General features: G+C 39.2%; 1 protein-coding gene across 3 annotated transcripts in view; it reads left to right on the forward strand.

Annotated features, from left to right (window-relative positions):
• The window catches only part of CPEB2 (cytoplasmic polyadenylation element binding protein 2), a 54,335-nt gene extending 38,062 nt beyond the window's left edge, over positions 1-16,273 (forward strand). For all 3 annotated transcript variants that reach the window (XM_050338125.1, XM_050338124.1, XM_050338123.1), the window contains 4 exons: positions 5,251-5,369; positions 5,638-5,752; positions 7,581-7,762; positions 12,297-16,273. In XM_050338125.1, coding sequence (XP_050194082.1) covers positions 5,251-5,369; positions 5,638-5,752; positions 7,581-7,762; positions 12,297-12,524 — 644 coding nt within the window. In that variant the 3' untranslated portion in view covers positions 12,525-16,273. The remainder of the gene's footprint in view (positions 1-5,250; positions 5,370-5,637; positions 5,753-7,580; positions 7,763-12,296) is intronic.
• The last annotated feature ends 8,281 nt before the right edge of the window (positions 16,274-24,554 follow it).

Below are 24,554 nucleotides of genomic sequence, written 5' to 3' on the forward strand. Positions count from 1 at the left end.
TATGTCCCGTTGTTTGTGTCCTCTGTACTATTTTAGTCTGTATCAAACAGAGGATAATCTGATTTAAACAGGACAGTGTTCCCAGCCCTTTCTAATTGGTTGTTTCTGCTGCCTTGTATCACAGCAGCTGTGCAGTAGTTTTTTTCAAGGTTTTTAACTTGCAATTCAGAGCTGACTGAAAAAATCAGGTTGAAAATGTTTGTTTCTAGTTTAAGAAGCAAAGCCCCAGGTTCATACAGGTTCTGTTAAACTTGTTACCAGTTAATTTCATCACACTGGGTAGGATCAAACTCTGGATTCAGGCTAGTAACTCTAGGTGTCTTCATGTGTGATTAGTGTCTAAGCTTCCTTTAATCAATGGGAATCCAGCCAGTACAACCAGTGGAGTACAGAGGGCTATTCAGGTCACTGTAACATAAGCACATCGAGCTTGATTCGTTTACCCAAACTCACTAAATACATAGGTCTCATAAATGTGATTGCAGTACCACATTTTTTCACTTAGAGTGTATTTTAATTTCCCATCAAAGGTGAGTAAATTGAAAAATGAAAGATTTTTTTAAAGATTTAATTAATGTGGTGATGAGACCTCTTTAAGGAGGAATAGGTGACATTTGCCCTTCACAAATTGAACTATTCCCATTGTCATATGTTGATCCGTCTTCTACAATTTGCACTGATTCTTTTTGATTTAAGCTAAGATGCAGCATTCTCTAGGCAAGAATTGCACTGCACTGAGGCCATTTAGTCTTCTCTGGGAACAGTCTGTCAGGACAGTAGAGGAACCAACCCCAGAACAAAACACTGCTGTAGTGATTGGCATGGACAACGCCTTGCTGACTTGCACTGATTTTCTTGACAACTCCTCTAAGCCACTAGTGACAGGAGTTAGCTGGAGTTGGTAGAACTTAAAGATGGTCTCTGATTTCTACAGAGTGTGCATAGCAGAAGTGTCCTTTCTCCTTCTGGTAAATTTCCATATTACTGTGAAATAAAGAAATTTTCTTCCTTGCTCTGAAAATAGTGTTAGTGTGAGTCTAGAATGCTTTGCATTTGATTTGTTCTTAATATAATGAATAAAATAAAAAAAAAGGGCTAATTTGGTAGCAGAGCTAGGACTCTTAAAACTTACCTGATGGACCAAATACATTAAAAAAAAATACATAATTTCTTGGTCTCGTTTTATTAAGAGAAATGTCAGCTCATGACTATAACCAGGGCAGTATCTTTAAATATCAGGGAACATAGCTCTAAAGCTAGTTATCTTTAGAAAGATTTGTTTATTATTTAAGGTCATTTTCTAAGGATGAGTATATTACCACAGGTGCCCACACTGATTGCCTTCGAAAATAGGAGTGGTAGTAATAGTTTCAGTGTTATGCAGAGGAATTCAGTCAAGTGCTAAACACTAACAGGGTTACCTAAACCTCTGCTCCCACAGGAGGTACAAATTCTGGTAGAGATGCACTTGAACAACAGATTTTTATAAAACTGTTTCATTTAATACTTTTCACCTTGTGAAATATGGACGGAACATAAAATCTTTGTTTCTCGGTATGTAATACCTGGAACGTACATATCACCCAAAGGTATGAAGCAGATTCCTTTGAAGAAAACTATTAGAATAGCTTTGCTTTTCCATTGTAAACAGGCTCAAATAGCTATTGGGTGTGAAGCTGTTCAAGTTAAATGACTGTGTTAACCCAAAAAACCAAGAAACTGGGAGTTAAAGTGTTTTGTAGTACAATAGAACACCTCATACTCTTCACACTACCTCCCCAGCATGTGACATGTACTCCCCATCACACACGGTAGTTATAGTTCACAAAAAGACTAGATAAGTACCTTTTCATCACATGTGGCTTTCACCACTGCTCTGGCTTTTCAGACATTGAACATCCCCAATACTTCATGAGTTAGGGATGCTGAGGTGAAAAAAAAGTTCCAATAATTTCCCTTTGCAAGCACTTTCTAGCTAACATTTCTAGATGTAATGGCCAGTCTTCGCGAGCGAAGATCCGGGGAAGGTCTTTCCACCTTCCAGCCTGCGCATTGGATTTTTTAGGTGAGACACAGTGTGCGCGGAACTGAGCCCACCCTTTAATCCTAAGGTTCATCTGCCGGGGCCAAGCGAGCTTGGACAGTGGCAGCGAGGTCCTCAGGACGTAGGTGGGTGGCCTTTAAGGGCTAACGAGCCCCACCTGCCCGGGAGTGGCCCTGACCGGGAATCGAACCCGGGTCTCCGTGGTGATAGCGCCACGCCTTTACCACTAGACCACCAGGGGCTCCATTTCTAGATGTGATGTCTTGCATAACCAGTGTTCTTCAGAGAAGGCGATGGCTAATTTATAATTAGGCGAGTGATGGAGAGTAGCTTGCATGCAGACTGTGCAAGTCTGGGGTTCTTTGGGAGGGATTGTCTGTCTCTGTACATGGCAATAGAATCATTAAGTTTGGAAAAGGCCCCTAAGATCATCAAGTCCAACCATTAACATGACAGTACCAGGTCCACCACTAACCCTAAAGACCACATTACCTGTATTTTGAACACTTCCAGGGACATTGACTCCATCACTTCCGTGGGAAGAAGATGGGAGAAAAGATGATTCTCTCCTCTGACTAAAGTCTCAGGTAGTTGTAGAGCAGTAAGGTCCTCCCCAAGCCTCCATTTCTCCAGGCTAAACACCCTCAGCTGCTCCTCATTAGATCTGTGCTCCAGACCCTTCACAAGCTCCATTGTGTTTCTCTGGACACACTCCAGCACCTCAATGTCCTTCCTGTAGTGAGGGGCTCAGAACTGGACACAGGACTTGAGGTTTGGCCTTATCAGTGTCAAGTACAGAGGGATAATCACTGCTCTGGTCCTTCTGGCAACAATATTTCTGATACAAGCCAGGATGTCACTGGCCTTCTTGGCCCCCCTGGGCACATTGCTGGCTCATGTTTAGCTGGCTGTCAAACAGCACCACCAGGTCCTTTTCGACCAGGCAGCTTTCCGGCCACTCTTCCCCCAGCCTGTAGTGATGCCTGGGGTTGTTGTGACCCACGTGCAGGAGCCAGTGTATGGCCTTTTTGACCTTCTTACCGTTGGCCTTGGCCTATTGATCCAGGCTCTGTGTGGGACCTGAGAAAATCATATTCTCAGGCCAGTTTTCTTAAATAAGTGGTTATTTTACTCCAGGCTGCATAGGCAGCAAGATAAAATGTATTGTAAATTATTGAAAGCCTAGGGCTGTGGAGCAAAACTACAGACAGGCCAGTTTTATAGTGCAGGCTATACTCTGTATCTTTGGAGGTGGAGTAGTACAGCTGAGCTCACGACACAAGCCCATCTGAGGCTTTAAATTAAGTGGGCTAAATCTAGGTACGAGTACATGTTTTGCAGATGAGGTTGAGAAAGTAGTGTTAATATATGGCCTTGCTGCTGCTTTCGTTTTTAATTCAGGTGTGGTGGTGTGTAATGACCCTGAGATTGCCTCAGTTGGTTAGAGCAGGTGCTAATAACACCAGGGTTGTGAGTTTGATGCCTGTATGGGCCATTAACTTAAGAGTTGGACTTGATGATCCTTGTGGGTCCTTTCCAACTCAGAATATTCTGTGAAATCTTTAGTAATCGCACTTGTTCCTCATTGAATTCTTGTACTTTTTGTCTTTTTACAAGCTGTCACAGTTAAGCATATTGAGCTGAAGATAAACAGGCGGTAGAGGCACTGACCATCCTTATGTATCAGGAACTATATGGCAGAACCCTTGATTTGCTTTAGGATAAGAACTGATGGAAAATCAGCATCTGGCAAAATCTTACTTTGTATGTCTGATCCCTTAGTCAGCACCATTTACAATTAACACTCCCTTTGGTTAATCCCATTTTTACATTCCCATCATTCTTGTACTGAGCTCTGCATTCAAATAGGAATGTGTGTGCCTGGCTTCTGCCCAAGTAAGGACAGTTACACGGGTCTGATCTCACCCATGCCAGTCTGCTCGTGCCCTCATTCAGTGAGTGAGTTTTGCATGGGTAATATGTGGATTTAAAATTTTAAGATATGTGGGGAAAGCTATCCTCATTAAATGGATTTTGAATCTAAATAATTACTAATTAGGCTAAAGAGGTTGTTACTAAAAAAAAAATTGTTACGCAATGAAGAATAGACTTTATTAGGAAATGCTTCAGCCCAAGCCCAAAGATTCCCTATGACATATTTTTTAAGAAACTCAATAAGATTTACATAAAAATATAGAATACATAAAACTCCGTCATGTGTCCCTTGCAGGTAGCTCTGATGGGACTGTTATGAGGGGTAAGAAATGAGGTACAAGTTATTGGAAAGACCAGAATAGGCCTTACGTTTTTTTCTTTAAATCCTAATTTTTTTCCCCATACATTTAAAATCACTTGTGCATTTGTTTCTCAGATCTTATGTTGGTAAGGCATTGATTCATTAGTGGTCTCCGAGATGCACCCTACCATTTTTACCTTGGTGACCTGCAGTGTCTGGTTGCAGTAAGAAATAAATGGCTAGTGGTTAACTACTTTCTCTCAGAAATAGAGCATCATTTCCATAAGGCTTCCTAATGTACCTGTGTTGTGTTTTCTCAAGCCCTGTTGCTTCAGCATTTATTTTATTACCAAGTATGGAATTTTCACACAAGGTTTTGTTTTACTGTTTGGATGGCAATCTTAGAAAGAAATGTGATTTATGGTCCTTTAAAAGTTTGTTTTAGAATACAACCCTAATTGTGCTATTGGGTATTTGTAAAGTAACAAATTTAGTATAAATCATACTGTAATGTTAAAGTATTCTAACATGTGAGGTTCTTCGCGTGTCTGACAGTTTGTTTTTACTGTAGCATTAAATAAGCACTTTAATGCCTATTTTTGTAGTGTTTGGAAGGCTTGCTGGGTCACTTATGTAATAAAGTACTTTGATCTAATCTCTAGAATAGAGATTAGTCCTTTGTGCCAAGTCGGATTTTCATTGTATAATGTTCATTGTGGCCAATGAATATGTTCAGCCTAGACTTCAGTACATGATAGAGCAGACACGTTTGCTTTGATTTGGTTATTAGTCTCTTCTGACAATTATTTACAGATAGAAGTTCTGTTTAATTATGGCAGGGTAGTACATAGTTAAGATGACTGATAAGGAAGACTTGTTTTGACTTTGGTATGGAAAAGTCACTGGCAAAGATGATTATGTAAAATAAAGATAAGAGAAAATATATCAGTTGGTTTGGCTTTTTTTCCAGGTTATGCATTCCTCCTGTTCCAAGAAGAGAGTTCAGTTCAGGCCCTGATTGACGCCTGCATTGAGGAAGATGGAAAGCTCTATCTGTGTGTTTCCAGCCCTACTATCAAGGACAAGCCAGTGAGTACACAGTGGATGGCCTGCAGGCTATAGCTGCCATCTGTCTAAAGCTGCACTGGAAATCATGACGAGGAAAACAATCAAAAGCAAACTGCTGTTGGCAGAGCTCAACATCTGGAACACTTGGATTATTAAAATTGTAATGTTTTGAATTAATAAGATTAAAACAGAGCACGCTGAACTAATGAGGTTATGACTGTTTGACAGTTACATAGGCTGATGAACATATATCCACGTTGCAATACTATTTTCTTTCTCAATTTAATAGGTTCAGATACGTCCCTGGAATCTAAGTGATAGTGACTTCGTGATGGATGGTTCACAGCCACTTGATCCTCGAAAAACAATTTTTGTTGGAGGAGTCCCTAGACCATTGAGAGCCGGTGAGTATAATCTGTGACAGTTTTTATAAGTAGGAAATCATTGGAAATAATTTGAAACATGCATGCTTTATGTATGGATAGCTATACATATAGAAATTGAACACTGGCACGATGGCTATAACCACACTACAATATTTGTGTATTCTTACATTTCTCTACTAACTGTTTTCATATGGCTTTGGCCATAAATCATAGTTAATCATTGAGATTTACTGGAAACTGTTACCTGTCTAAAGCTGTAGAAAAAGATTTCACCATATTAGCAAAACTGTAATGCTGCAAACTATGTCATGAAAGACATAAAACAAAGAGTTTGTTTTTAAAATAATGCTACAGAAACATCTCTACCCTGCTCCATTACTATTTGGAGCTGTACTTGTACCTGCTTGTCATTGTGCATTAGCTACTCTTTTACTGCTGTCACTCTGCAGTTACTCTTAGTGCACTCAAAACCACAGGTGATGGAGTACTTGAACAAGTAGGAATAGAGTAAAAAAGGAAGAAACTCAGAGAGCTAGCACAATCTGTGTGGCACAACACTGTATGAGACTGCAGGGCTCTTTCTAGACTCTTGCCGGAGGTGTGAAGGAAAAAATAAATGTTTCTGTAGCAGTGGAATGGTTCATCTACAGCCTGGACAGTCTGTATTTTTGAGATTGGCTGCAGTAGCCTCTTACAATGTTTTAGGTGGCTTTCTGGTGAGTAGGTTGCAGTGAATGTTGGAAATAGAAGCGTAACACGCAGTGGTTCAAATCCCGTATCTTATTAGAATGACTCCTGGATTTCATTAGTCTTTCGTAGTTTGTAATGTTTTTTATTCTTAGAGAAGGATGAGCTTTTAGATGGAAGAAGTAGGAAACCCAAGAAGCAATAGTGCAAATTTTGGATATGAAGGATCTTAAAATTTTCTGTCCTGGACCTGCAATGCTCAAGCTTTTCTGTTATTTTACTTTTAGGACTCTACTTTCAGCTGTAGTACAAACTCTGTAAATGAGCATAAACACAGTATGTTCCAACTGCAGATTAGTTTTTCTTTAAATTCCATTCAGTGCTTCAGATTACTGTGCTGAATGTCTGTGATAAGTTTAATGGATGCATTCTTATGCTTAGCTTTTGAGTGCCATGTATCTGTGAAAATGAAACTTTTATGGCATTGTGAAATAGGAATGATGACTTCACTAAAGCAGTAAAACTTTAGGAGACTCTTCAAATATTGAACATCAGTTACTGCTGACACCTTTAATACAGAGGATACTAATTCTGAAAAAACCAATATTTTCCACCTGAATGAATTGCCAAACTGATTTCAGTATAATCTGGCAATCAGATTATAAATTTAAATACTTTGTTTCTCTGAACTTCAGTATGTGTGGTAGGTGTAGCACTGCAGAGATAATCAAACCCTGTTGGCTGATGAAAAGACATGAACTACATCTTTAAATTGAAGTAGGACATAGAGCATTAGGACAGCCAGAGAACATGTACCAAGGAATTTGTGGCATGTGGATCTATTTTATAGAATTTACATTCCCTTCCTGCCCAAAAAATCTTTTGCTGTAATCCTCTGAAGAAAACTGCCCTGAAATTCCAGTTCCAGGTTGTCAAGGACTTACAATTCCGTTGTTCCTTGGATGTATATACCCACAGCATGAAGGATCTGTCTGCTGAGTATTCAATAGCTTATTTAATATTTTTTATCTTATTACTGTTACGCTGGCTGTTGCAAAATTAATAATTAAAATTAACTTTTCTGGTATTTTTAAACATGAGCGTATTAATTTTGTACTGTAAGAACAGTTTAAATGAACATTATTCCATTTCTTAATAGTGGAGTTGGCCATGATCATGGACCGTCTCTATGGTGGAGTTTGTTACGCAGGAATTGACACTGACCCTGAGCTGAAATACCCAAAAGGTGCTGGACGTGTTGCTTTTTCCAATCAGCAGAGTTACATTGCTGCCATCAGTGCTCGGTTTGTTCAACTTCAGCATGGCGATATTGATAAACGAGTAAGTTATACAAAAATTAAAAGAAAAGACTAATGACCTATAAAGAAATTTCTCAGAGTGTGGTGATGTTGAATTTGGCTTTTGTGCCAGCTTCTACATCTCTTGCAGCATTCATGTGACTCCACTTCTTTCAGGAGTATGCTATGAATGTCCCAAATGAACAACATGCTTTCCACAGAGCAGCACCTTGTTCCTTTGACATATGTTGGACCATATGTTCTTCCCATTCTGGAGTTCCTGGTTTTGTTGTGTATGGGCAAAGGGCTTGAAAGTCTCTTTCTCTCCCTTGTTCTAATGAAACCAAATACTGTGATAATTCCTCTGTCATTCATAGGAAACTCCAGTATTCATCGCCTTCAAATTAGCTTTATATTTGCAGCTTCCCTCAATTGCAGCCATAATTGTCAGTCTTCAGAAAGTTGATTAAGCTCAACACCTAAAATATAAAATGTCTTGTTCTTTCTGAGAGTCTTCTTGGTATTTACCAATGCACATTCCTGTTTGCAACAGATACTTATTGCTAGCTGAAGCAAAACTGACTTACATTAAGACTAGTCAACTTCATTACTCCTAATTAAAACTATAAGAGTACAAAAGAAAATTGGCATCTAAATTATGTCAGTTTTAAGGGTCACTAGTTTTGATGTCAAGAACTGCGGAGGTAGCCTGGCATTAATAGGTGTTCTTAAAAAAAATAAGGTCTTACAAGGGGAAGGGTTGAGTAAGTAAAGTAGTTCAAGGTCCAGTCTCCTCTACAGATCAAAGACATGGGAAAAAGAAAGTAGTGCAGTTAATTGAAGTCTGCTCTAGGGATGCATCATGTGCTTCTTTCCTTTCAAATAGGCAGAGTAATACAGCTTTTACATATGTGTTTCAAATATTGCTTGCCTTGTGAGCTGAAGTCTCCAAACATGGTCATTCCCAGAAGATGAGTGGGTCTGGATGTGGGTAGTGAAGTAGGCTTCACATAAAGATGTGGCTGTGTTTTGGTTTTGGGATTGCTGTCCTTGTGACTTGCAGCTGACATTGACTAATAGCTTTACCTTTTGGATAGTTATATAACAGAAAAAATGGCCTTTATACTCTGGCTGTGTGAGGGGAAATAAAACTGTTACTTACCTTGCATTTGAGTATTTGGAAAAAATGGAAATAAGGACCAGAATCCAGAACTCCTTCTGTCTAATTGGGTCATTTAGCTTCAGAATGGGGTAGTTTTTAATGTGTTTCAGGAACTATCTGAAGGGCATTTGGCTGTGAAGTCACTTCATTTTAAAACTGAGATATGGACAGTTGGTACCCATCCAAACTAGTTCGCCCTCAAAAGTGGGAGGCATGGACTTGAACTGTGTAAACTAGGGGACACTTTTAGCTTGGTTTTCCTCTTCCCATGGGAGTGTCCTTTGTAGTAGAGAAGTAGAATGACAGTGACGTCTCGTAGGAGAAAGGAAGGCATGAACCTGACTCTGAAGGCTGCACTTCCACGTATGTTTTTTTGTTGTTTTGGGTTTCTTATGATAGGTCAACCAAGATCTTAAGGGCTCTTTGGATGCCAAAGAGGCACCTGAAATGGCAGTGCTTGCTGTTTACAGAGAAAGGGATGTAGCTTGTTAATCTGTGATATAACATTGCAGTTCTTAATGGGGAGATGGACTACAGGCATCTTGGAACCTGGAGTGAAGGGGAAAAAAACCCATAGAAAATCTACCCCAAATACTAGATATGAAAAGCACAGCATTTGACTTATATCTATTGAGACTTAATTTATAAAAACAGTACTCAAATGATTTCTTCAATCACTATTACAAAACAAACAAAACACCTCCAAATCGAAAAACACCAAGTATAGTTAGTATCTGTAGATATCTGTTCACGAGCTGGAGAGACTGGGGGGAAAAAGTAAGGAATATCTAGGCTTTCTCTTTAAAAATCTGAATTCTCAGTTTCCTTTTCTGATATAATTTATTTTCTTTCTTTAGTTCTTTTCTAATACTTGAAAATTAGCTTTTTGACCCATGTGTTCTTCTAAATCTTGAATTCCTGCATTTTTATTAGTGTCCTCATTTTTTCTTATTTTAAAATTGTGTGCTACTTTTGAGGTGTATTACAAAATACAGCAGTGCCAAATCTTAAGAATTTTAATAAATTTGTCTTTAAACACCATGATGGTGAGGGTTAATTAACTTCTTTGTTTATTTAAGAGGGGGTTTAATCTTTATTTTTTAATCATCTAATTAAATCATACAGTCAGACCTTATTTATATAATTATATCTATTAATTACCACCAATTTATTTGTGTTACTGAGGAGCAATAGAGAAGAGCCTCTTTTTAGGGAACACTTTGAATCTAAGCTGTTTCTGAAAGTACGAAAGAAGATTTTTTCAGAAATAGGTTTTTCCTCCATGGAGTTTTTACACTAGTGTCCTTTCAGGCTCTGAAAATATTCTGAAATCAGCATTGCTGCTGATTTATAGACGAGCAAACAGTTTGTATAAATCTGTAAGACTGATTTTGTAAATGAAGAAGATAGTCCTACTTTGGGTACTCCCTTCGCCTGAGATGTTTATGTATGCTGGCCAGGAAGGTAATACAGTCAGTATATATTTCACTGAAGTCCTAGAAGGCAGGCTGTTCTACTCTTTACCTCAGCATAGGCTTTCTATACCAGTTATATCCAGTTTTCGTGGGTCTGCTGTTCTTCCACATTGTTTTCATAACCAGTTTTGTCCGTGTAAAAGTCTTTTTTCATTGTTAAATTTTGTGGATCACCTGTTTATCCTTCTGAACTTCAGTTCAAAGAATTTATAGCCTTTTTTTTCTTGCACATACCTTTTCCTACCTTAATTGGAAATCTTAGTGTCACAGTCACTTGACAAACATGGTCTGTGATCTTAAACTTCTTCCTTACCTAAGTACTCTGTAGCTTCTCTCTACTTCTTTTGATGTGCAGATATATTTAGTTTCTCTAACAGATGTTTTTCTTCAGTAAAGTGCTCCTCATCCTGTTTTATCATATATGAAAGCTGAGCTCCAAATATTTCTTTGAAACTCGTTTGGAGTTTCAACTCCAAGCAATTCCTTAAAATATTGTTAACTTTCATATGCCAGCAGTCTGCATCCACTTCATGTAATACTTCATTCCCCAAAGTGTTTCTCTAATATATTCTAAATCATCTTTGTACCAATCTTGGTGCATTAGTGCACTGAAGCTTGAAATATATGCTGCTTCATGCTTTCAGTAATTCTGAACCACGAACACAGTTAACTGCATAAGGTACCTGTTTATTGGAAAGTTTGAGTGTAATTTGTGATAAGGCAGGTCGTTTTAGTGAAATAAGAAGTAGAGCTCATACTGAATATAGATTACTGGAAGAAGCATACTCTGTTTGACATTTGTAGTGTGGCCCCTACTTCTGAAGTGAAGAGCATGCAGACTATTTGGCTGTCAGACTTCAGGGTGGGTAACTGTATGTGTAAATTTTTTCTCTAGAGATAAAATGAAAAAAAGTAGCATTTTAAAGTTCTTAATTTTTCAGACATGCAGTTGATGTCTAAATGTAGTGTTCTTCTTAGGTGTTAGTATCTAAGGAAAAAAATCTATTGCATCAGTGAGCAAAATGTGGAAGACAACGATACATTCCTTAATGATCGAGTCAACTCATTTTGTGTTTTATTATGAAGTTCTTCTTCCTGTCTTCAGCCTGTAACAGCTCAGTTACACAAAGACAAAATGCAAATTTACCACTGGACTCCTGCCACTTTTCCACTGTCGGTCAGATGAGTTTTGGAGAGAGAGGCTGCGTAAGACAGGTGTTTTTAGCAGTCTGTGGACTTGTAAAGTGGTCTTTTAACAAATATTTTCAGAAATATATTGAATACAAATTTCTGTATGGTTCAAAACCACGAAAAGGGAAAGTAATAGATTACCAAATTGATAAGTCCGAATCTGACCACGTATTAAAAATAGGGAGTGAATTTGCAAAAAACAGCACTGCTAAAAGATCGGTATTACATCTTGAAGGAAATACTTCTAATTTGCACACAGAAGTAGTACATGCAGAGACATTTATTTTTTTAAAAGAAAGGTTCTGCATTAAAGGGCTACAGTCTCATATGTTCAGTTATTTTTTTGTTAAACAGTATCGAACTGTGTGTTCTGTTGAGGTGCACTTGGGAGGTGATGAGATTAGTTGGGAGACCTTTCAGCTGGTTTGGGTTTTTTCCTACACATACTTCCATATTATCATTTGCAAAGAACACACTCCCAAAATAAACTAAAGGATGTTTCTAAAGTAGCTACTTATTACATATGCAGTGTACTTCTAAAAATCTGCCTTGAAGTGTTCTGCAGTACAGTTAGTCTGTAGCTAATAAATGATAATAACTGATTAGTTAGATGGTGGGTTTAATATGACTGATTTCAGACTTCTGGCTTGGGTTTTGGGGTTTTTTAAACCAGAGAAATATGAATGGCCTTATAAAACTTCAAGTGGATCCAGTTATTGACTGGAATTGTTCCCGTTTCACTCCAACAGGTGGAGGTAAAGCCATACGTGTTGGATGACCAGATGTGTGACGAGTGCCAGGGCGCGCGGTGCGGTGGGAAGTTTGCTCCTTTCTTTTGTGCCAATGTCACTTGCCTGCAGTATTACTGTGAGTTTTGTTGGGCAAATATCCACTCTCGTGCAGGACGTGAATTCCATAAGCCATTGGTAAAGGAGGGGGCTGACCGCCCACGTCAGATCCACTTCCGCTGGAATTAAACATGGTGAACCAGCATCTACATAAGGAGAGAAGGGTGCATGTGGCTTACTGTGTTTGAAGATACTGACATGCAGAAGAAATAAGTGCATTCTTCTGCTTTTCACCCCAGCTATCAATACATGCATCTTTATCAGCAGCCAAAACACTACAAGCCTCTTGTTTTTCACCAAAACCCTACATCTCAGGCTTACTAATTTTTGTGATATTTTCATGTTAAAATAAAATGTTTTTTTGTATTTTCTCCAAGTTATTTTTATATGTAAAGTTAAAACTAGATATGAGAATGTTTTTGCGTAGGGGCACACAGTCTGCTGCTATATTTAGTGGGTGAAGCGTGCACTTATTTCTAAACATGGGTTTTTAACTTCAAGATCTGCCCCAGTAATTTACCAAAGGTAGCAAAATAGTGAAGATGGAATATGTCTGCTACAAAAAGCTTATTTTTATTGTTGTTGCTATTTTCAGTGTATACATGAACTAAAAATTAGGGTTGATTTTTTGCTCTTCATTTTGACTTGCAAGAAATAATACCTCAAGATAATCTGATTTATTAGCTATTTTTAAACATTTTTAATCACAAGCTGTATTAGCTTTGCTGCTATATAGGTGTTATGTGTAATGCCACCTATTAATACGGGATTGAAACGTTTAAGACACACTGCATTACAAATTAAATGCAGGCAGCACAATATGGCCTAAACTGCCATAGTTTTAGAATGTGAAAAAATTGCATGTTTACTTACCTGTATACACCATATGCATGCACTAGTACTATTAATTAACAAGAGGTGATTTATTGCAAATGTTCAAAAAAGGCTCTCTTGAAACTAGGTAGCATGAGCAAATTTACGAAATTTCTTACAAAAAACAAACTTGCATGCATTATTGTGACTGAAGTAAAAAAATGTCCTACATGTGTACAATATGCAAATTAGTTTTAGACTAGAAAGTGCAGCCATTTTGTGACCTGGTCAGTAGTGGAATTCAATTTTATGCAGACTGGATGTAATATTGTAATCCCTGTGCAATTTTGTGATGTGTGCTTCTACTTAATGTGGCGTGATGTAGTATAGATACAAGTTTGAGTACAAAGCTAGCATTTAAAAAGTTCTTTTAAGCCCCCTTGATTGTTCATGGTTAAGATTTCCTCTACAAACCAAAGATGGCCAGCACACTGCTAACCAGTCACCAAATGTGAAACCCATGACAAATGCATACAAAAATAGACATATATGAGAACGTGTAATGCTTTAGAAATTAAATCCTAAGTAAAGTCAAAATGGAGAAGGTGTCATATACAGACGGCTAGTTGCATAACAAACTAAATGTTACCTTTAAGACAACAGTGAAATTCGGCTTAAAAAAGCCTTGCTTACATGTTTGACCTGTGTGCGTTGTGGTCTTCTGTCAAACCGGGGTCACTGTTGCATGAGTGCAAGTAGCTACTTGACAGTCAAGGATAGTCTTTTTATTTTAATGAAGGAGTTCTACTAATGACATTGCTCGCAGATTTTGAAAAACAGACGTAGTTAGGACAGAGGCAATATTTAACTGAACACTAAAAGAAAATCTTAGCAGTGTTTTTGTCTATCTCAGAGCATTTTTAATGCAACTAGCCCCTACTTTTTAATGGAACAAACAGTTATTCTGCAGCCTAAGCAAACATTCAGCAGTAAATGCTGTAATGCAGAATTAAGAGCCTGATGCTAGAGTTGAAATTACAAGGGTATTGTTCTTTGCAATCCCTTGGGACAATCCTTCATGTAAGCAAAGTGTTGATCTTATGTTGGTTGTCTACAGTGTGCTTTTTTGTACTGTACAATATGTGGTTCATGTCTAACTGCTGTTTTATTGTGGCTGTGGTTCAAGTTTTTAATGTTTAAAGTTGATGCTGTTTTAAGAAGAGCTTTTTACTAATTTATTTGTCAATGTTCCCTATTTGTTACCTAACCATGATCCTCCAGATTTTTTGGAGTATTCTTTTTTAACCTTAACCCTGCCAAACCTTGATCCATTTTGACATTTGTTATGCACTATTTTTATATCTCTGTGAGAGATTTTTCCAACAGTCAGCTATTTTAAGGCACACTTTTTTTGACTGATGACATCTCCTTTGCTATACCTCAATTTTTGGAATTTAGAAAAGAAATCAGTAGTTTTGCAATGTTAATTATTTAGATATAATTTAATTCTGCAGATTTTTTTAAACTTTATTTTCATATTTTCTGCTTAATGTTTAAAGTTGAAGAGCCTTTAAATATATTAAATACTGAACACTAATATGAAAATAGTAAAAAATTGACATAATTGGAGATGTTGAAAATCGCTTTCCCTGTTTAAATGGAACTACATAAGTAAGTCACAGGGGGACAAAACAGGGATGCCCTTTTTTGGCATGGGTAAAAATAACTGAAATGTCTGATTTTACTTGTCACTTCATTTCTGGAGCAATTCAACTTATGGTTATCATACCCTGCACCACCTCCTTTTTTTCTTTTCTTTTTCTTTTCCTTTTTTTTTTTTTTATCTACTAAGTTCTTATTTTCTAACTGTTGAACACTGTATTTGATTATTTTTTTTTACAGATCATATTTATTTTACTATTTTTGTAGAAGATTGCTAGTTAGTTTGATTGTATTTTTGTATTTTTAAAGCTTCTTCACTTTTGTTCCCCAGATGTGCATATTGCTGCCCATGAGTATGACCGTGGAGGAATAAAAAAAAAAAACTTTAAAAATCCACACTTTTTGTTAAGAAGGAAACATTTAGCATTTATATATTTGTGTATGGAAAACACTTGATATTTTATCCCTGTTGCATCTGGCTGCACAAAGCCTCTCCTCAAAGATGCTACAAAACTTGAATATAACACATTTTGGAAGGCTGACTAACCTCGATTCTGTGTTGTGATGTGCAATACTGTTTCTAATGTTTGTATAAAAAAATAACAGTGTAAACCTTTTTAATGCAAATTTATTTTTTTCATTGCATATTTTGCAGATTTTATCCACAGTGTCATTTTTTACTGTCAGAAAAGATACCCCTTTTGTCATTGCAACTATTTTTTAAATCCAGAAATCTTTGTACTGATGTAAATGATTGTAGTTATTTTGGATAGTGTTTTGCTAACAAAAGGAGAGACTTTTTTCATGCATATTTCTATTTTGTTTTTTTGGTTTTTATTTTATTTTAATAGTAGTAAAATACTTGGAATAATTTTTCATATTCTTGTCATTAATATTATTTTGTATTTTTATGTGGAAATATATAATTTTATGACGCTAATTGCTAAAGTTTATTTTATGTTGAATTATTTTTGGAGCTGAAATCTTTGTAATATTAAAGCAACTAGTTTCTAATTCCGAGTTTCTGTATAGAATCGCACAAGTGGTTTATGGAGTGTTTGGATTGTAATTATAAATGGTTCTTTGATATGCAAATTAATATTTTCAGTTGATTTTATTTTGTATTCCTAATGGGGTGTTAAAGCAGTTTTTTATTTTTTTCTAAATAAAAAGAGAACCCATGCTTTTATGGACACTAGGTAATCGCCTTCAGCTTAAAATTTTTTGTTAAATATTTTAGTTTGTTTTACTGTTATCTTCCAGGTGTCTAAATCTCCAGTCTGTCTGTTGTACTGGTAATTTAACTCTGTAATGGAATAGTTTGCTGCCAACTATTTATATTAAGTAATTTTTAAATATTTGTAATATTGTTGACTGACTAATAAACTATTAAGTTATTGGCACATTTCTTTTGTATTTTTGTGTCTTGTGCAACTCTTTAACAAAATGCTGTTAATTATTAAAATGGAAAAGCAATTATGCAGTCTCGGGAGGAAAAATATGAAGGCTGACTTTGCTGCACAGTTAAATCCTGTTATTTGTTGTCTATCTCCCAGATGACTGAAAGAACTTCTAAACCCTCCAAACATTTGAGTATCTTACAGCTTTTTTAAGCAGGACTCTCTCTTGGTTTTCATTGAGAATTTTTACTCATTTCAGATACTCAGATTATTTACTCTGCTTTACATCCTCCACGCTCCTGCCCTTGAATGCCCCCATTATATCCTTGCCATCCCTATTTCTGCAGATTTGAGGCTACACACATCTGCTATCTACCAGGTTTGCAACCCTAGAAAATTCCTTTCCATGCAGGAAATTCTTCAGTGTGATTCACCGAAGGACTGTCTCCAGGCTATTTGCCGTCCTTCCGAGCACAAAGAGGCTCCAGTCAGCTGAGGAAACCAGGCCAAGATCTGGATCAACAGTGAGCATAGCTAGGTCGTGATCAGTGCAGGTGAACTGAAGTCTTACATAATCCTCCACCACTGGTATTTTTAACCAAAAATACACTTGTCCAGGTTTGTGCACTCATTATGGGAAATAGAGACATTTTTCTCTGTTGCTTTAATTGAACGGTCAAAGCTTCATTGTTTTCACTGTGGGTTGTTTCTTGCCTGTGCCATGGAAATAGCTGCTTTGACTCGAATTTCTCTTTTCCTTCTGCTTCCCCTACTGTGGCTTCATGTCTTTGCTCTGGTAGATTTTTAGGGAATTTCCTTGGAAGCATCTTTCTCCCTTCAAGGGCTTGCCCATACACCTTTCCAGTTGTCAAAGCCACTTCAGAATGAGGGCTTAGATCTGATGCTGGCCCTTGACTGGAGATCTGTAATGCCCGCACGGGTCAATGCAGCTTTAGTGCCCCATGGCAGAGCAACCCCCTTCTGCAGAAGGGCAGCACTGGGTCACCTCTGGCCACGGGGTGTTGCAGATAAATGGCTTCAAGCAGGTGCCTTGCTTGGCTTTGGCAGGTCTCTGCAGAAGCAGGTTATCTGAACCCTTGGTTGAGTCTGCCTGGATGTCACTTGGCAGGCACAGGCTGGCCCTGTGCTGTGCTTCAGGCTAGTGACAAAACTCCTCTGGTACCCAGACATTGCTGAACGCTGGTCTGCACTCAGAAGCTGCCCTGTGAGGTACAGCAAAAGGAAGCTTGGGTGTGACACTGAGTACACACTGCTCCCACCTCTGGGTATCCCACCCTCTGGGTAGGACTGTAGGCTGCCCATGCAGGCAACAGGGATTGTGGCAGTGTTAGCCTGATTGTCTTAGAATCATAGAATACTTTGGGTTTCAAGATTAATTATCATCTAGTTACATCCCTCCTGCCATGGGCAGGGGCACCTTTCACTAGACCAGGTTGCACAAAGCCCCCATCCAGCCTGGCCTTGAACACTTTCAGGGATGGGGCATCCAAAATTTCTGTGGGCAACCTGTTCCAGTGTCTGACCACCCTCACAGTAAAGAATTTAATCGTAATATTTAATCTAGACCTGTCTGCCTGTTTCAGTTAAAAGCCATCACTCCTGTGTCCTATCACTACATCACTGTCTTCCATAATACCACTTAGTACCTTTTGTTTGCTGTTTTTTAATCCAGAAAATTTTATACTAAATGCAGTGTATCGATACATTAAGCTTCATATTAACCGTACCCATATGCAGTTCCTAAATAATCCCCAGGGAGCTCTAAACCCATCACAGCGTCTCAGCTGTAAGAGGACAGGGAGAGCAGTACCACATGTGCTAGGTGTGAATGGCAGCTCCCTAGGTTTCTATTTTTGGTACTGTTGGAAGAGTTAAAGATTTGTTTTCCACAGGAAGAACAGACAAAACCAAACAGCAGTGACAGTAATTGCTCTGGCTTATTTTATTTTAGTTGTCAGTGGTGAGGTTTTTATGTGCCATCACTTTCATCAGCACTTAATTGTTGGCACAGAGCCTCAGCTGCCAAATTACCTGTCTAGTGCTACGTGAAGGGCTGTTACATCATTTGCCTTCTGAAGAAGCCGTGGCCATTCCAGAGTTAAGGCTGTGTTATTTTTTGCTTCACACAGGTACTAAATACTTCTCCATGTGTTCAGTATAAACAGAAGATCAGGTTGTCTTTCAAACAACTGAGCAGGCTGGTGGGAGAGGAGGCTGCCGACAGCAGGGAGCTGCCGCCCCAGCACCACCAAGATTCTGAGGTGGCACAGGAGAGCTGAGCAGAGTTTATTGTAGCTTCAAGAGCGACCAGCTGACCTAAAAAGCAAGCAGGAACAATCCACCTACAAGCACAGTGGACAAGGAGGGGGAGCATGGTGCATAAAGCTGTTCTATTGTTTTTAAATAGAAAGGGTCATAGAGATGAGGTCTAGGTCAATGTTCTGACCACAGCTCACTTCTGCCATGGCACACTGACCTCTCACAGTGCTCACACTGATCTTTCACCAGAAGCTCTGTGTTTACATTGCCATTGAGATTTTATCCTCCATACCTAAAGGGCTTCATACAGCTGAGTGCTGCTGCATTGCTGCAGAAGGCAGGCACTGGGGCTGGCTGGCTGGGTAACGCAGGGAAGAGGGAACTGGCTGAATGGTCTCTCCACGTCTCTCATTTTAGCAGGTTCAAATGTCTCTCATTTTTATCTTCTTTCCATCTGCTTTACCTTCAGGTTCATGACACCCTGGTGTTGTAATTTACCCAGAGCTTATGGACAGATGAAGACTTAAGGGGAATTCCATCTTTAAGTGTATTTTCTGCTAGCCTGGTGCAGACCAGGGATTTCAGTCAGTCTAGTGAGATTTTGATGAATGTCCTGATCACCCACCATTTGCGCTCCAGAGATAAAAAATCCTTAGTTACTCCTTTCTATGTGAATTAGGACTGCTTGGTTCACTCAATTTGTTGTCTCTATGGCAAATGTGCAGCATAGCAAAGGGGGAAGCTGCCTTCTGCTCACCCAGATAGTGGACCTGGCTGCAGTCTGATCTCCCTGCCCTGGGTACCCTCCTATGGACATGAAGCCACAAAAAGTGGAGAGGTTGGTAAATGCCCTATTATCTCCAAGACATGAAGTTATAGGAACAAGACATTGCTAGGGTACACACAGCTTCCATGTGCTCCTGGATCAGTTCACACCCCATGTCCGTAGTTTATAGAGCAAGAACACTCAAGGTCCAGGTTCTGGCTTCAGATCAGGCGTCTCATTTCCTGCCTTCTTTCCATGAAAAACTTTCATCCTACTGTACTGAACTTGCCAGCAGTGTTGGGAGATGCAAAACACAGATAATCCAGAATATTGTGTCTGGTCTGAGAAGAAAGAGAAAATGATAATGAGGTATTATAGTTTGACTGTTGTGGTGTGTGAAACTATCAAAAGAAGCCCCTTGTCCACACCCTGGTGAAGATGTGAGGCTGTGCCCCAGTGATCTGACTGGTTGCCTCTGGGATGGAAAATATTTCAATACTTTGTTTTGAAAATGTGCAGAAATGTTAATGTTTAGCTGGGGAGGGGTGCATTATCTGCCCTAATCAACAAAGTGCACCCACAGAGGAGTCAAACAGGACATTTTGTCTGTCCTTCACAGCTGTGTGAGGAAACAGTCACAGTGAACACTGTCCACCTCTCATGCAGGAGGATCACACAAACCCCACAGAGGCCATTTCTTACAGATGCTCTTGGAATAGGACTTACAAAAGCTTCAGCTCATGTGTGGGCCTTCCACCAAGAACTGAATTTCCACCTTGAAGGTTAAATCTGGGTTAGCATGACACCATCTGTCTAACTTACCCATTTTGCTTGAGAACATGAAGCACTTGCCCAACGTTTTGAGTGCTGTGTAGAGCAACTGTAGAGGGAGACCATGAGAGAAAAGTGCTTCTGGGAACTACAGGAGTTTTATACTGAGTTCTTTAAAGCACATGAGTAATACTTGCCTGAAATGTTACTTCCTTGTACAAGATAGAAGTTTCTTTAGGCAGAATTCAAATAACATTTATTTCAATAAATACTTTCAGGAGACTTCAGGTTTATAAAGGTAATTTGGTAAAAATTGGAGTTTAAATGAATACTGGAAGGAAAAGATTGATATTCACTATTTTTGAGTAACTTATTCAATGATAAGAATAATTAGGCAAAAATGTTTGGAAGTCTGAAAATTCAGAGAGAGTATCCAGTGATTAACTATGTTATCTCCTTTCCTAGTCACAGGTAGCTCATGGCTGCATTAACAGTTTCATTAAATTCCAGGTGTGCCATCCATCTTGCCCTCTGCCTGCTGGAGCTTTGCCATGGCTCCTCTTCCAGTCTGCTCTGGGAACTGAATGCGTCTGGGCAGGACTTTTTGGTAAGTCTGGTTGCACTACCTGCTGACATCAGGCTCAGACGTACAGCATCTGGGAAAAGAATCATTTGGTCTGCTGGTCTTCTGGTCCCCAGCACAGGTGACACCGTACAGGGCAAATTGTTTTAATTCTGCTGTTTTGCTTCATGGATGGGGCAGAGACAAAGTTTGGGAGCTGGGTGTGGGGCCAGAAGGGGAGAAATTTGGCAGCCTCTTTAGTACTGGAGTAAGCTGAGAAAGATATTTTTTTTCTTTTGTATACAGTTAAAAATTCAGATTTATTCTATGAACTTATTTCTAGCTACAACCCTCAGTATAAATGAAAACTTCCCTGTTGTGTTTATAAAACAAATCATATCTACATTGCTGGAAGGCAAAGCCCAGTGCTGGCACAGTAACACGCAAGGCAGGTTGAACCAGTTCAGCACAGCTGAACTTCTGAACCAGAGCTGGATCACATCCCACACTTGGATGCATAGAATGAGGTAGGCACATGACTTCCCTCACTAGACCACATAAAAACACCCCCAAAGACAGTGTCTGGAGCCTGCTTAGACCTGGGGGCTGAACATGACAGAGGAGATGTTTCCAGAAGCAGTAGCTGGGTGACAAGCCAGAGGAAAATCTACAGCCCCTGTGCAACTATGGGATCAGTGGGAACTACTGGAAGTAAACCAAAAAGTCTTCAGTGCCTATATCTGAAGGGCAAGAGGGGGGTGAATAACTATGGCTTTGATGCACAGTGTTGATCCCTCCTGGCAAATCTCAGTAGAGCCAACAAGAGTGCTTTGTGTGTACTTGCCTAAAATCAACTTCTCTAAATATCTGAAGAGTGTAAGTGATGGAGAAGAGACTGGATCCAGGAACTGGCACCTGGAGATGCTTCTGTCAGGTCCTTCCTCATCGTGAGCCAGCCCAGTCCCACTTGCAGTTAGTTTCTATTGCCATGGCCATAGCTAAGAAGTGTCTTTGTACCTGCCATCACTAAGGCTTGACCCAGTGCCGGGTTGGCCGGGCATGGCTGCAGCAATTTTACGCCATGCTCCCTCTTTGGAGAGAGCAGAAATGCCTCTGACTGGAGAGACACTCAGAGGTTTGGCTTTGAGCCCTCTGTAAGGGCCTTTGCTGCAGAAGGGTATCTAAGGTCTGTGTGCTAGAATAGAAAGATTTCAAAGGCCTCTCTAGCTTCCCGTGGTGAAGCCATCATTTAGGCTGTTTAGCACTAAAGATTAGATTTGGGGTGTTTTCCAATAACCTACTGCATCATCATTTACTCACGTTACTAATAGTCCAGCAGATCTTGATGACCTTTGCAAAAATAACATCAGATAGATTGACATATTTGGTTTAGAAGATGCTAATCAATATCTATTTTGTTAGCCAATATGGTTATGTCTCCTGTTATTGTGATTTATTTTGTTATTGTTGACCAAAGGTGATTGAATGGGTGATAACAGTACTGAAAGTGGCAAGGGTTAATAAATTCAGATGAGGTTGTCATCTTATTACCAGAGTGCAGGAAGTGAAGCACAGCCATTTAATTAACCTAGTCGCAATGAATTTTATGCAACATGCAGTTAACACTTCATCTATTAAAACCACGAAGCAGATGGTTGTGAGCAGTTTTGTCTGCCATAAATAGAGTACCAATTTAAATTACTCGCTGCACAGGATTTTATAGGACAAAATTATCTAGATATTAAATGGTGAGATATTTAATAATCTCTTTCTTTTAAGTCATGCATATATCAGAGTCTTGGCCCAACAGTAGAAAACTCAATTATTTCCATGAAATCCCCAAAATGGAGAGCTCAAAAAAAAAAGACAAAACTTTGATGACTTGTCATTTCTTCAAACTCCAAGGCCTTCAGTCATCATCTGTACTGGAGATTATATATACCCCATTATAAAGTTTTACCCTACTTTCTCTATCTGCCTAAGAGATTTTTATTATTCACATAAATGGATAATCCTAGTTGACTATTAAAAGGCCACATTTATCAATAGACCAATAGTTTCTCTCTTGATCTTGAAAAACTATTGTGATAAATATTACAAAATTTAACATTTTCCTTTTTATTTCCCACAATTAGGGAGAGTTATTCGAGCACATGACTGCACGTACAGGCAAGGGGGCTGTATATCAAAGGCACTGCAGGCAACTTAGTGCCTGAAGCTGAGTAGCTGCTTTGCTTCCCTGTCTTTTATCCTAGGGAGGGCAATGTAAACTTAAAAAACCCCAACCAACCAACCAAGCAAAACTAAACACAGTTGTGTGATATGGTTTTATATGCACATAACAATTGAGACACTTCTGGAACTTGCCAGCTCTTGAAATAATTTCGTGCACAAAATTGCTGCCCTCATATACGAGGCAGAGGAAGAAGCAAACAGGCTCTTCTAAAATCATGATTGCCTCAGGACAATGTGAAACCCATTTTTCAGCAGAGAAGCAAATGTTTGTTTGAAATCAGAGCAGAATCCCGGGAAGAAAAGCAAAGCCTGAGACTGCAGAGCAAGTAGGTCGCTGCACACCCAGGATTGTGCAGCTCCCACAGTCCCAAGCAAGGGCAGAAAATTGTCTCTCCTTCAGAAAAAACAAATCTGACGGACTTTCCTTTGACATTCTCCTTCTGCCTCGGAAGTCAGAGGCTTGACAACAAGGCTGTGCTTCTGGTGAATAGGGTTCATTAAGCCTGCAGAAAGCCAGAGGGTGTGCATTCATTTGTTTGAATGACTCTAGGAGACTCCTTTATTTGAATGACTTTTTCCTTAGAGAGGCAGAAGGCAAGTGTGTCCTTTGTCACCTCCTCTGATTGCTCTGTCCACTGAACCGCTAGCAATAGCTATCAGAAAGTCTCCAGAGATTTGAGGCATCACAATCCATGACAAAGGACATAAATTGCTCTTTTCACAGATGACATCCTGCTTTATCTCAGTAAAACACAAATCTCTGTTCAATGCCTGAAGAAGTCGTGCAGCATTACTTCACTGGAGCAAGGCTTCATGGAAATATGACTAAATCAGAGGTGATCCTTACACAATCATACAGTGAGATTTTTTTGTTCTCTATGCTATTGACCTGCAGGAGAATTCAACTATTTAATGGTACCAGCCCCACCCTGCTAAGCAAACTACCAGCCCTTCATATCAAGGTCAGAAAGGACTTCATTTGCTATTGAACATACTGGCACAGGTTTGGTTGGGCTGTAACAAAAATGAGTCATATGGTTCTGAGTGGTAAATAACAGGCAAAAGAGACCAAGAATCAACTTTCTGAGGCTCAGCAAAACCAAAATAAAAGTGAAGGGTTACCTTAAAGGGGACATGTGATGAGCAGGCAGAGAAGGGCATGCAGAGCTCCCAGCACCAGTCCCTCCACACAAGGAGCTGTGGGGCACTTGACTACTACTTTTTCCTTCACATGTGGTTCATAACCAAGGTTTATGGACTTCTTGAGGAGTACAGGCAGATCTAGAGACCATCCCATCACTTCTGGGAAAAGGACAATAGCATTACCTTTGTGCAGCCACCCTCACCTCCAGGCCCCCTACAGATTGCTGAAGCAGCGGGACACAACACTGAACAGGTAGGAAGGAGAGGACTGAGGAGCAGAATGTGGTGTATGTTCAAGAGTATTACCAAATAAACTTTGAAGAGTTCAAAACTAATTTCTATTTGGTTTCCATTCAAACATACTATGAGTTAATTCCTTCCTAGCAGTTGCTGCTGAAGAGAAATGGATAGCCAGCCAGGTGGAGACAGTGCCCTAAGTCACAGGAGCTATCACTGCTATAAAGGGGATCTTCACCCTTTTTCACCCAGAAGAAAAAGAAAAAAAGACATGTTAATACAAGTTTGAC

The sequence above is a fragment of the Myiozetetes cayanensis genome, unplaced genomic scaffold (assembly GCF_022539395.1).
Source record: "Myiozetetes cayanensis isolate MyiCay16 unplaced genomic scaffold, myiCay2020 scf7, whole genome shotgun sequence".
NCBI lineage: Eukaryota > Metazoa > Chordata > Aves > Passeriformes > Tyrannidae > Myiozetetes > Myiozetetes cayanensis.